The following is a 14,468-nucleotide window of genomic DNA, read 5'->3' as shown; positions in this document are numbered from 1 at the left end:
TTATCACATTACAAGCAAAAATGCATACATGTGACAATGTGGCATCCAAAGACAATACGCACCACAGTCACGTTCATCTGAATTGTCTTCACAGTCATCATCATGATCACATATCCACCGGGAAGGAATGCAACGCAAATTGTCACAACGGTATTCGCTTTCCGTGCATTCCCGAGGACCTCCATTTAAAATGAAAGTAAACACTTATGAAAAGTTTCTCAGCTAAAAATTTTAACATCCTCATTAACATGCCTCATTAAAATAGACAAAATTAATACTGGCAGATACTGTGATATAATCATGAAAATTATCTAAATGATATTATAACACCACCCCYGCATAATCTTTACATGATGTTAAACATTTTGTGTAAGATGGCATGCCATTGCAGATGTTTTTTCATCACAAAATTATACAAAAATCCATGCTCATTGCTTAAAGAACCATATATGCCTACATTTGCATGCAGAGCAGAATTCAGATGGTACTTCCTAGTGGAAAATAGGCTTTGCGCAAGTTCAGCTATGAAAATACAGGCTACAGAGTGAAACAATACGATGGTTGCAGTTAAGGGCTATCAATCTGCCCTGTTTTTGTAGGAAATAAGGGGCTAGTTACGTCAAAAGCTGGACTATATCATGAGAGTCAAGAAAGAACTCACTGCAATTGTGCTCATCAGACCCATCTCCACAGTCATCATCTCCATCACATTTCCAGCGCAGTGGGATACATCGATGATTGTCACAGCGGAAATCTCCAGAAGGATTGCAAGTCATCTCCTCTGCAGCATACACAATTTGCCAACAAAAAAAAAAATGACAGCAGTACACATTAGCATAGTCTTTGGATAAAATGGAATGCACAGAAGATAAAGGGATAATGGAATTCAACAGAGATTTTCATGACACAAGCCGGGTGAAGTAATAGAAGACTGAAATAATTACATAGAACTGGGATGGAAACACAAAGAAAGAAATCTTGTGCTATCAAAGTAAAAGAATGATTACTGCTCCTTGCAATGCAATTATTCCTGAGTGAGGGCAGCCCTAATAGACCCRCACCCTCTCTCTATCCACAAAAAGTAACTTCTCACTAATTAGTCCGACACGTGGATTGTATTAGCCTACAAATAGAGCCCTAGGAAAGAAAAGCATTTCTTTCCTGAGTAGAGAAGCATGTTTTTGGTGACTCAGAGAACAACATGCATTTTTACAATTCTACAAGCAGGAAAAAAAGTGACAGGGCACGCTGCCTTCATAGAGTGCTACTCTGGAGTATTCTCTGGTTGTGATACAGTGAACTGGTGCCCTCTAGGCTGTGTGTGCAAGTGAATGAGGAGTTTCAAAACAAATGGAACGTTCTGGGAAAAAATTGTCGTATTTCCCATGTTGATGGTCTCAAGAGTATAGGAAGTAAGTTGAGCTACTGTAAAGACTGACAGTTTTAATTGTCTAGAATAAAAGTTTACTTCAGTAGAAATAGTTCCTGTTTTATTTGATGATATACCAGGCAAAATAATAAAATCCTGATCTTCAGGGCTTATAAATGTGTGAGCAGCACAATGAAGTGCTCCACAAATATTTTTTCTGAAGACAAGTAACTATCAATGTAATTAATTTGTATGAAACAAAATATGCCCAGGTATATTATTACTGAGAAGACTTTCAGAAAACCAGGTGTTTACATCCTGGAGAAATATCTTAGGCCCAAGGTTACGTTGAAATGACCTTCTTCTCTAGACATACCACAGCCTTGTTCATCACTGCTGTCTCTACAGTCATCGTTCCCATTGCACACTGCCCACAACGGTATGCAACGGTAGTTGGTTCTACAGCTGAATTCTGTGTGGTTGTCACACCGATAGGCAGGGCCCACTGAAACACAAGAGGCAATTGTCAAAGGAAGCTGTACAACTTAGCCAGAAAGCTGCCTTTCTTGCTATATGATTTTGACTTTAAAAATCTGTTCTGTTGAAGAGTCAACTACTTGTACTAAAAAGAGTTATCTGCTAACTTTGTTATAAAAGAGAAATTGTTAAATTTATCTGGTTTTATTATTCTTTCCTAATCACACTGCTTGCATTTTGCATATGCTATAAATCCACGAGTAGTTCAAACTGTGTTCAGTGTGTTTTTCCCTGAATTATTTAGTGCTGGTAATTTTGACAATAGAAGCCCCAAATCTGAATCTCGGAGGAGGCAGCTTGTACTCAGATGGGACAATTAAGTCACAGGTTCTTCCAGATGGCCAATACCTCAAAGAGACATGTTGGAGCAGATAGGAAAGTCCCAATGATGAGTGAAGACTAGACATTTGCATTTGTTCTCTTTGTAAACTTTTGTTTCTAAAACACGTTCCTACTGCTATGAGAAACTTCAGCTTCAAGAGACAAAACTTACTTTGTTTTCCTAAAAAGTATGACACATGTGAATGCCATTTCACTGATTTTTACCTTGCTCCACATCAAAGCGGAGCAAGGTAAAAATCAGTGAAATGGCATTCACTGCTTCCACATAGGCTTATATCCTTTCTCACCAGATCTTTCTGCAGTCCAAGTAAAGGACCCCGCTAGCCTCAAGGAGGTCAGTGTCCATGGTCAGGGACCATGACAGTTTTTAATAATCTGGCCGGTAGGTTGTAAGCCTCTTCCCTTTCAGAAGAAAGATAGCAGTGAATTATCATATAGCCTCTCTGTCTTTCTAGCACTCTTTACTACATGATAGCAATTAGCTCGCAGAAAATATTCCTTTCCAAGAAATTTCCAATCTCTAGAAAATGAAGTAATGCAGTTTGCTCTGCTTCTGGTGCGTTATAATGTGGGTAACCTACTACAGCTAAACCTTGCTACAGCTGTGTACTTACTGCATTCGTGGAATGGCTCATCAGAGTTATCGCCACAATCATCATCCACATCACACTTCCAGGACTGTGGGATGCAGCGGCCATTGTCACATTTAAATTGGCCTGGAGGACAGGTTCTACTGGCACAGTGAGTATTGTCTTCATCCGAGTTGTCACCACAGTCATCCTCTCTATCACACTGCCAGGCTTCTGGGATACATCGTTTATTGGCACACTGCCACTGATGGGTCTCACACTGGTGATTAGCTGAAGGAACACACTGCCTGTTAGAATGCTGAAACGTACAGGAATAGGCTGGTGCTGCAGTTTTATGTCAAATGAGTATGCTTCATGTGGTGTGATTATTTATAATGCTTGCACCAAAAATTAAAAGACCTTGAAAAACTCAAATATCAGTATTTACTTGCCCAGTTAAGATAGAGATTTCTAATACTGCAGGCCACATTTCCCACACATTTTCAGTCCTGCTCCCTAAATCTCTACCATTCCTGGGAGTCTGATAGGCATGAGCTCCTCCTAAAACAGAGGGAAGCAAAGACCCAGTAGGTCTTTAGGTAGGGGTGCCCAGTCACTTAAAACAAGAACTAATTGACACTGTGGGTTTGGGCCATGCTACAATTTTAGACATACATTYCCTGATGAACCTGTTCCTCTAAGCTATTTCTGGTGTACAGGTCAGAGAACTTGGTGGAGGACCATTCTAATGTACAGCCTTTACCTCCAAAGGGCAAAGCAGTGCACTATATGCTAATGTTAGCAGTGCTGTCAAACTAGGGGAGCTCTGAAGGCCTATGAAAATGAGAGTCCACCCTGTTCTTGGCCTCCAGACTTACTGTGTCTCACTGGACACTACTTTTCATACACACTGCCAAACTGTTCAAGAGGAGACAATATGATACAATTTTCATACATTTTCTAGATTTTGGGATTCTTTTCTATGCACGAGATGATTAGCAGAAGGAATGATATAAACCTGAATTGAATTTTAGTCTACCTGATGCATTAAAATCAGTAACATATTATGCAGCTGCCACATTTCTACTTATTTAATATTCCCCTGTGCCACATTTAAGAACTTAGCTATTTCAAACTCTGGTAGAACTGACAATTCATTTATTTATGATTTTGTCAGAAACACKTTGCTAATAGAAAGTAATGAAACTATCAATTACATGACCACACTGTTTTGTTTTTCCTATATATTACTAGGCTTGTAAGTGGAAGAACTATATTATTTACAAGAAGAGGAATAAGGCTGTGCTTTTTAAATTAAACATAAGTTTSTGAAAAAAAAGACAGGTTTTTAAGGAAATAACACATTATTTCAAAAGCATGATTAGACTATATTTAGATATATACATATCTAAAAAGCTACTGTGACATATAGAACTCCAAAACGACCTTCCTCTATACTTTGAATTATGTGCAATGCAGAATGTCAAATAATTTTTTCCCATCATGCAACACTCTTGAATATGGAGAAAATTAACAAGTCTGATGAGCTCATCTGGGCATTAGGAAGTTTTAGGTTCCTCATATTCAGCATGGCTTTACTCTGGATAAAACAAAGCTGGTCCTATTTCTGGTATTTTATACCTTAGCTTGTAATTTATCAGTGCAAATCTGATTCAAACGTATAGAAAAGATTTGTATTTGCATTCAAGAGTATTTTTGCTCTCCTTTACCCTGATTTTGCACAGAGGTGACTCACTAATAGGTGTAAGGCAATAGAAAACTAGGCCTTGCATCTTTCTAACTCCCCTTTTCATTTGTAAAAGGGGGATAAAGATTCTGAAGTTATATACTGTTTACAGGTTTTGTACAGACCAAATGTGCTTTAGACTATTACTGGTAACATACCGCAAAGTACAGGATCTTCATCTGATCTGTCATGGCAATCCAGCAGGGTATTGCACAGGAAATGTGGACTTGTGCAGTTCCCATCATTACATTGGAACTGACCAACAGGACAGTATCGGTGTGGACAGGTAGGAGACTCATCAGAGCCATCTCGACAATCCCTCTGTCCATCACATTTCCACCAGATAGGAATACACCTACAAAGATAAAATAATGTTTTCTTTAATGAGGAAGAGTCTCTACAGATACGCAGCCATCCTTTTACAGCATAAAATATAGTCTTTTCTCAGTGTTATCTCCCAAAACATTTAACTTCCAAGACATCTTGAGTCTTCTCAAGACGAGATGATATATCTACTGCTTCATAAATCGTACGTTAACAAAATATGCCAGAAGACTGTCACCAGAAACAGATGATGCTGGTGACCCTCTAGAAGGAAGTTCAAAGCAAATTAACACAGAAGGACTGAATGTTAAAGTATATTCATGGCAACTGTCACTCATGCTTTTTATGTCAATCTTCAAATGGATTTTTAACCACATAACATTTTCATGATTCATCTGAACTTTAGCATGACAGTTCTACTAGGGGTACCACTGTAACATTGCTTGAAAACGCCACCCATTAATCCCATCTGCCTCATATGTCTCTAAGTGATACAGTATCAGCACAGCAGCTCCTAGGCTACCACTCCGCTCCTCCCACCGCAGTCATCTCGAAGAACAGGGTCAGAAATGTACCCCCACATTAGATAACTGGCTTTCCTGGGAGAAAACATACATTTTAACAGCTAAAGACTAACAGCTAAAGACAAAAACCAGTATGTTGCAAGAGATGTACAAAAGTAAGAGAAGGTTCTAGTTTTGTGAATTCAGAAAAAATGGTTTCAAGAGCTAACAACCCAAACTTCATTACATTAGCAATGTCATATAACAGGAACAAAAGGAAAAACATTCCATTTAAACAAGCAGTCTAGAAATACTTTGCCAAAAATTTTAAATCTCTCTAGTCCTGGCTTTGTCTTTGCCTGCACATCACAGGATACAGGGACACCAGGAGAAAACCCTACTTTCACACCCTTTTGAAAAGCCTAAACTGTAGAATATATCTTTAAAAGACATTGAAGAAAGATGGTGAACAGTGGACTTACCTTTCAGTGTCTGCACAGAGAAACTGGGTGCTAGAGCACATTGGAAGGCAGTGGGCTGTATTGCCAAACTGTACTATCATGAAGTTATCAGGGCATTCACAGGAATAACCCTGACCACCAGCTTTTATTAGACAAAGATGAGAACAACCACCATTGTTGGTGCCACAAGGATTATTAACTGGTAAAACAGAAGAATAAGTATTATCATACTTTGCAAGCCCCAGGACACAAGCATCTCAATCTAAAATAGTCTTCTCTAGTACTGTATGAAGACTGACATCACTTGAAAAACAAAAACTAGATAATTAGGCAATCAGAAAGAGAAATATGTATGAAGCTATATGCCTTACAACTATTGAGTTGTAATGTTTTACAAACTAGTTTGATTAGCTAATGAAGCAAGGACCTAGATCTACTCTGTGCCTTTTATTCCCCTCAGCAAAGGGGGAGTGCACTCAGCACCCTCTACAATTAGACTCCAGAAAAAAGTTGGCTTTCTAAATGTAAATCTAATTTTATTTTCTCACCAAATGGCTGTCTGTATGGATGGTAGACATGGATGTCAAATGGCCTGTGTGTGGTGTTCACAAGAACAATCCTGTCTGCTCCATTGTATTTATTTCCCTTTTCGACAGTTCTTGTGTTCCAATCAGTCCAATATATCGTGTCTTCAAAAATTGTAATTGCAAATGGATGAGGTAAAGTCCCATCATATACCGTGTGACGATGATGTCCATCCAGGTCAGAGAACCTACACAAAGAAAAACATGTGCAAAACACAGTAAAAGCTACATAATCTTCTCATCTTTACTATATATGCTTACAGTATTTCATTGATGATCAGGACCAATGCTTAGTTAATGGTAGGATTACAGCTTCTTTAGTCCCATAATGGAGCACTATCCTCAGTGAATTCATTTAAAGATATGCAGAAAAGTAAAAGAGATTATATTAGGCAGTGAAATGGAACAAAAAAACATCCACTGAAAGGTAGAATCCTCCCACAGAAGTATACCAGTTTTGAATATTTGTTGTCTTACAACAAGTTAATTTTTTCCTGTTTTTTGTTTTTTTGTCATACGGGAGAGCAACCCAGATAATTCAGACTACCAATGATGGGACATTTAAGACGATATGCCTCCTATATTCCGAGGTTAGTGCCCCTTCTGATAAGGTATTCTTAATAGGATTTTGTATTTTTATTATGATCTTACTACAGAGGGAAATTAGGAAATATAAGAGACAGAGTGGTAGAGAGAGAGCGAGAGCAGTCCGAAAAGACAGTGATGCAGAGAGAGACCCAGACCAAGAGATTTACAATTCATTAATTAATTTCTACACTTCAGTGTAGAAAAGGCCTGGTTCAGGTTGTGCAACCCAGCATAGATGAAATGGCATATTCCAGTATAGACTGTGAATTTTATTACTTCCATTTTTCATAAAAATGCAGACTACCTTTAGAGGGGCCTAGGACATATACAGGCATTATGCTACTGTAGCATCTAATGATTCATACCACCCACAGCGCTGGTTTCCTATAAAGTCGGTGGAGAGAAGTAAATATGGTGCTCATAGCATCCATAAATACTACCACTGAAATCCATTATGAACAATTATTCAGTTTTTTAATTCTTCTCTGTGTACATACTCAATGTAATTTAGATGAGCATCTGCCCAGTAGAGCTTGTCGTTGGTGTAGTCTATAGTGAGTCCATTGGGCCATTCTAACTTGGTAGAGATAATCACCGTCTTGTCTTTGCCATCCATGCCCACTCTTCCAATATAGGCTCGATCCGCCCAGTCTGTCCAGTAAACCTGTCTGTTCAAATGAATGGTTTTAGTTAGGACTGTGCTAAAAATACACTTAAATAAATATTAGAAGATGCATCTTGAATATATGTTTCCCACAGTAAAACTAAAGCAGAGACTGAGGAAGATGAGAAAAAGATTAACATATTTGCATATTACTTTAACTTGTAGCGCAGACAAGTAGTTGTATGCTACCACAATCATCTTCAAAGAATTCAACTGGTAGATGCACTGTCCATCAAACTACACGTATTTCTATCAACCTTTTTAATCTTTCCATCCAAATTTCCTTGGCCCTATGGGACCAAATTCCACTTTCAATGGTGTCTGACAGCCCTGCATATATACCTATGAAAAGCAAGGTGCTATTTTTCTTAAGTTACAGCTAAGATCTAACACCACACAAATGTAAGTGCAGAGAGCCAACATTTTCTTTAGATTTTCAGAATCATCACAAGATTATTCACAAAAGGAAGAAAAAGTGCTCTTGAAATTTCATACCCATATTTTGGATGAACAACAATTGCTCTGGGGTACTGAAAGCAGAAAGTGTTATTGACATCCACACACCGATCCACCAGTTTTTTCCGGAATCTTCCATCCAGCTCAGCAACATAGAGACAATCTTTGTAGGCATCCACCCAGTACAGTTTTCTGAAATTTGTAGAGTAAGTTTACATACTCCTATTTATTTGGTTTATTTTACTTCAGAGCCTTTTTTTTTTCCTAGAAGCAACATATCCACCATAAAGAACATGCACACTGTTCTGACATCTCTTCTAGACCACGCTCCAACTAGAGCAAAGAGGAAGAGGAAAGCAGATCTGCAGAGCAGTGGATCGTGACCAGGGCTGCAAAGTRTTGGAGAGAATCATCACCTCTTCCATGCTGTCTCCTCTCATCAGATCAAACGGGTAAAACAGTTGCCAGGTTCTCCTTTGAAAGCTGCTAACTATTGAAATTTRATAGCCAAATTTAAGCTTCACTTAGAGTTTTCTAGGATTCCTATTACTTTGCCTAGAATTATCCACAGCTGTAATTAAAGCAAACATGCCAAAACCTGCTGAAAGAGACAATCTCTGCCTAAACTGCCCTGACCAGTGCCTTTCCCACCCGGGGGGAGTGGAAAGGTTGCCTCCCCTAACCTGCAGCTTCTGTCTTCCTTCAGGCCTCCCTCTGTACTGAAAGCGACTGGAACAACTCATCTATCATCATGTATCTTCCTGCAGCCTCTCTGAAACACCTCAACAAAACCTATTTGGAGATACAACTGATGAGAACTGAACTAATTCAGCACCTGTATTAACAGTGGAGCAGTAGGACCACTTGGGCTAAAAATACCTTTTTCTTTCTCACATTTCCACGAATTGCAAATCATTTGGGAATGCTAGGAACTTTAATTAGCATTAGCTTTAGAGACAAAGAGATTCAAAAATAAAAACAACAATAACATAATAATAAATAATAATAATAAATAATAAAAATGACTATAAAAACAACTATATACACATATTCATACACAGTCTCATATAGAGTCCAAATAAGTCTTTTTGAGCCAGTTTCATTATTTGGAAAGTCTAATTCATGATATTTGAACTTTTCATGTTGATAGTAATTTACTCAAAAAAAAATAAAATAAAAATAAAGCAAAACCTTATGAAATGCCACCAAGAACACTCTCAGAAAGGGCACTGCATAAGGATAGAATCTCTGTGGGAATAAATCAAACTACTTTATGACACAGGCAACTAAAAAATGACCAAAATGCAAATGCTTTCCAATTACCTAATCCCTACCCTGCCATCCTTACACAAAGTAAGCTTACAGCAGTCAAAGATCCTTCTTTCAAGAGCAAAAGAAAGATGCTCTTCACATTGGTACAGAAGCTAAATTCCATAACTCTTGTTACCAGCTTCACTAGACTCTAGTTACATGGTGTGGCATATTATTTACATGCAGAGTGAGGCCTGAACCCCAACCCCAGCTAGTGCTACCAGAAGAAGAAAGAGACTAAGCTCAGAATCCCTACCCCACTGTCACAAGCAATCCTCTCATCAGCCTGCTTGGCTAGTCCTAATCAACGACAGTTTCCTAAGAAGTATCTCCCAGGAGTCATATGCACAACATTATCATTGGTCAAACAGTAACTCAGATATAAGCTCTCTATAATAGATATGAGAGCCTTATAACCAGAAGTTTTATACAATGCATTAGAAGCTGATAAACTTTTACAGAGTAGTTCTATACTATTGTACTCACAATCCAAAGCTATTCTAATGTTCTTCAGGAGTTTCATATGAAGGAGGAGAAAGACTCTAAGATAAATTCCCTCACAAATCATTTCCTTAATAGGCCAGAAGGACAGAAAGAGTATTTTCTTACCTGCCAACCCAGTCAACAGCGATACCTTCCCCGCTGGGCACATCATCACTTATCACTGCCTCCTTATTTGTTCCGTTTAGGAACATTCGTTCAATGACCTTCCTCCCCACATCAATCCAGTACAACCTTTTTTCCACCCTGTCAAAGTCCAGTGCCACCACATTTCTCAGTCCTTGCAAAATGAGAGAGTAAGACTGGCCATCTGCTGTGAGATTTCTCAGATAGTAACGGTTGCTAAAAATAAGGTATGGGGAGATATTACTATTTTGTCGGCAACTTTTTCCATCAGGCTCCCGGATATAGCCTGGGGCACACTTACAGATGTAGGAGCCAGCTGTGTTCTCACAAATCTGGCTACATACTGATGGAGTTTCATTGCACTCATCTATATCATCACAAGTCCGTTTATCAGACATAAGTTTGTATCCAGGATGGCAAGAACAGTAGAAACTTGTCTGGGTGTCTGTGCAGTCATGATCACACCCACTGATTGAAGGGTCACTGCATTCATTTACACCTGCGAAAGAAAAAGGAATTCTGTTCAACGAATTTGCATACTGAGAAAATAGTGTAGTGATTACCCAGTGTATTCTCCCTCCCTCTCCTTTCCTCCAAATACAAATCTGGGCAGGATGTAACAGAGGAACATGTCAACCAACCTRAACTATTCCTGCTTCTTTGAGGTCTGCCACCAAACTAACTGAATGCAAAATATACACTTATAAATTGTACATTTTGTAAATGTAAATGTAAAGGTAATATACAACAATGTATAATATTGTAAATATTTACATTTTATATAATTAACTAGTTTTCATGGCTTGTTAAAATAATATATAATTAATATGATTTAATTAAAATGAAAGATTAGATATATACATTTCTTATAATCCTAAGACACCTTGGATAGAATACGTATCACTATAATTAAGCAATTGTCTTAGAAGTTCTTTTTTAAAAAGCTGCCTAAGCATTTTTAATGGAATAAGACTACCCAAATAAATCTACACATACCACATCCTTTTTCATCGCTATTATCTAAGCAATCATCCAACCGATTGCAGACTTTAACTATTTCAATGCAGTTTCCATTGTCACATTTAAAATGATGGGGAGAGCAAGTTGCTTCTGGTGTACTACAGAGATGTTCCAGTTCATCAGATTCATCACCACAGTCATTATCCCCATCACAGACGTAGGCCTTGGAAATGCAGCGTCCATTCTGACAGGTAAATTGGTGCTGTTGACAAGCTTCATAGATGCATCCCCTTTCATCACTGCTGTCACCACAGTCATTCCGTCTGTCACATCTGAAGAAGAACGAATACTTCGTTCGATCTTAAGAAAACAGTGACTATAGGGCAGATTGATACACTCACTCTCCTGGTTTCCAAAGGAGCTCCAGTGGGACAGACTTTCAAAAATCAGGCCTGTACTATACATGGTCTGATCTTGAGTCTTCTGCTTCTATTCCCTGTATCCATTACTGAAAAGAAACCTAATATATCTGCACAATCAATCAGAAAAACTGATCAGAATCACCTCAAGACATGGTACTGGACCCCCCAAAATTATTAAAAGTCAGCGATGAGCACAGAGATAGTAACACACAAAAAGCATTTTCAAGTTAAAACTGACACAGGAACATAGAGCAGACAAATAATATCACATGTAAACCTATTCAACAGCTAACTAGTGCAAAAAAACTAAGTTGAATTACTTCGTTTACTTTCGGCAAATTTTGAGGATTTTTTGTAGTAGCTTAAGTATTTACAAACCTGTATGTGTTCCGGATACACAAGCCATTATTACAAGTGAACTCATTTTCTGTACAAGATCTTCGTGTGCAGTTCTGGTGTTCATCAAAAGCATCACTGCAGTCAGCGTCACCGTCACAGACCCATGCCCGAGGAATGCACCTCCTGAGCGGGGGCCGATTATTGGCACACGTGAACTCCGCTGCTGTGCAGTTGCGGTTTGCTGAAACAAGGCATGTTTGCGGAGTCAGCAAGTTGTACTCCACGTATATTACACCTCCCTACCTACACCCCACGCCCAGCCTTAATATCGTATATATCCTCTGCTCCACATGCAGAAACATATACCACTGTACTCTCTCATATACAAAAGTCATACTAATTCTCATTAATATTCAGTCAGGCATTGCTCTTCATGGAAGTTCTCTGTCAGCTAAAACACTTCAGGATTCCTTAGGTAATGCTGGCGTGTGCAGAATGCTGGATCTTGTTGGATTCGCAGTATAAGCTTCCAATGTACCAGGCCAGATTTTCTGGCAGCTGAATGGAAATTCCAGGTTGTCCAGTCACCACTTTCTTTGAAGTATTTTGTGCTTCAAGGAGCAAACAAAGGGAGCACCACTGAACTGAAATAGGACAAAGACTGCAAGTGTATCCAACCACTGTTGAAGGAATAAAGAAGCAAGCCTGATGGCTTGCTGGACCTTCTTTCCTTTGCTCACCCTCTGAACAGCCTTGCTCTTTTGGGATATTAATATGCACAAAAAGTAGCATCTGGTGATTAGTAAACCTCAGACTGCTGAAGGTGCTTTTGTTGCCCAGATCGTACAAACAAAACAGGTTATTTACATTTCCATTCCAACTCATCAATTCAAAGATGAGCACCCAAAAAAATAAAACAATTTCTCATTTTTTTAAACCAGCAAAATGCAAAATTTTAGTTCAATATAATGAAGCTGAAGACACAGGAAGAGTGTACCTCATGTTTAATCTGCACCTTTACGTATACAAAAATTGTCAGAGAATTTAGAGAAAATGCCTGCAGGTTGAGCAGAGAAGATGAAGTATCTATTTGGATTAGACACCTACCACAATTGTGTCTTTGATCCTCATCACTCATATCCCCACAGTCATTATCTCCATCACAGATCCACGTTGCTGGGATACATCTGCCATCATCACACCTGAACTGGTCGCTTGAACAAGTCCGCACTTGAGGCACTTAAAAATGAACACAGTAACTCTGCTTGTTAAATTAACTTGCACTGCCATGATAATCTACTGTGGAAGGTATTTTAGGGAGAAGCTTATGGTACTGAAATGTAGAATGGAAGCTTAAGTGTAAGAGACTGAATGAAATACATGTTGATATACGGAGAACAGCTCCTGTTAATTGCCTAGTCCCCCGCTGGGTCAACTACACTAACAGTCGCTACAAATAGTGTACTGTTTGGATTATCAAGCAGTCAATCTTGTTATACTTCAAAGTAGCTTGCTCAAGAAACCTGAGACCAGAAAACCAAAATATGAAGACAGGATTAAATCTAACATGAATACAACAGTCAGTACATAATGACCCTGATTTAACTATTATTTACAAACTGAGGATCTAAAGTTGATATAAGCTGCAAGATATCTTAAGCTAGAAAGTGAAACTCCAGTAATGTACAGAGTGAGCTATCAGTCCTGTTTAAATCATATAAAAAAAAACATTTTGCCTTGTGTTATGCCAATTTTTACAGAGAGGAAAACAACGATGTTATAACATCAATTCCCAATGATTTCAGTTAGCCTGTTTTCTCTCTCCATGGAGATTACTCTACTTCTCACTTGTTTCCTTCTTCCTCTGCTTATTACTAGCAGTATTGACTGTGTGTACAGGATTTGCTTACTGTAATCCCGGGATTTCCCACCTCATATTATGTTAAACATGTTCCTCTGCATCCTACATCCCTTTTTTCCTATATGCTATATTGCACCACCACTTCCTGCACAGCATGACATACAGTTTCACCTCCAAAACAGTATCCCAATACTTGCCACTTCTCATTAGTTGATTCACCATTGCTACAGTTTTATAAAGACACAGGAGGTTTTACATCAAGAGTAATCAATTGTGGCAGTTAAAAGGATTCATATTCCACACAGAACCTGTAAGTAAAGTTACTGACTCGGATTACTCAGCAACTTAGATTAAAGTCATTTAATAAACTGCAGAAAAACACTGTAGTTTCCATCTACACTGGATCTAAGCTATTACCTACAAAAGGAACTATTGATTTCCCATAGCCCATTTTGTTTTTCTGCATACACGTTTTTTGAGCATACACTTACCACAAGAGACAGGTTCATCAGAGCCATCAGCACAGTCTATTCCTTGATCACAGTACCAATGAGCAGGAATACAACGTCCCGACGTACAGCGAAACTCACTATTTGTGCAAGTCAGTGAGACTGGAAGAAAAAACCTATGTATGACTTCTTTCTTTCTGTTACCCTTCCAACTTGTTTTAAGTTGCTTTTGAATCCATGTTACGCAAAAATATTACAGACCCCAAAAAAGAAAGAGAAAAAAATATGCTAGGAAGGATGTCTTTCCATTGCCTATCTGCAAAGAGCTCTTTGTACAAATTAGCTTGATTTTTCT

At 38.5% G+C, this 14,468-nt stretch overlaps 1 protein-coding gene across 1 annotated transcript in view; it reads right to left on the bottom strand.

The window, feature by feature from the left end:
• Positions 1-14,468, bottom strand: part of LRP2 (LDL receptor related protein 2) — a 126,751-nt gene that overhangs the window by 24,859 nt on the left and 87,424 nt on the right. The window contains exons 46-59 of the mRNA XM_085323482.1: positions 14,156-14,275; positions 12,911-13,042; positions 11,843-12,044; positions 11,079-11,374; positions 10,065-10,581; positions 8,184-8,336; positions 7,522-7,692; positions 6,401-6,624; positions 5,874-6,051; positions 4,723-4,919; positions 2,863-3,108; positions 1,746-1,874; positions 662-781; positions 63-179 (exon numbers count right to left, since the gene is read on the bottom strand). Of these exons, the coding sequence (XP_085179608.1) occupies positions 63-179; positions 662-781; positions 1,746-1,874; positions 2,863-3,108; positions 4,723-4,919; positions 5,874-6,051; positions 6,401-6,624; positions 7,522-7,692; positions 8,184-8,336; positions 10,065-10,581; positions 11,079-11,374; positions 11,843-12,044; positions 12,911-13,042; positions 14,156-14,275 (2,802 nt within the window). The remainder of the gene's footprint in view (positions 1-62; positions 180-661; positions 782-1,745; positions 1,875-2,862; positions 3,109-4,722; positions 4,920-5,873; positions 6,052-6,400; positions 6,625-7,521; positions 7,693-8,183; positions 8,337-10,064; positions 10,582-11,078; positions 11,375-11,842; positions 12,045-12,910; positions 13,043-14,155; positions 14,276-14,468) is intronic.

This window comes from Rhea americana, unplaced genomic scaffold (assembly GCF_003343005.1).
Source record: "Rhea americana isolate MKP2758 unplaced genomic scaffold, rheAme1 scaffold_12, whole genome shotgun sequence".
Lineage (NCBI taxonomy): Eukaryota > Metazoa > Chordata > Aves > Rheiformes > Rheidae > Rhea > Rhea americana.
The sequence above is the reverse complement of the archived record's forward strand: the minus strand, read 5'-3'. Positions and strand labels throughout refer to the sequence as shown.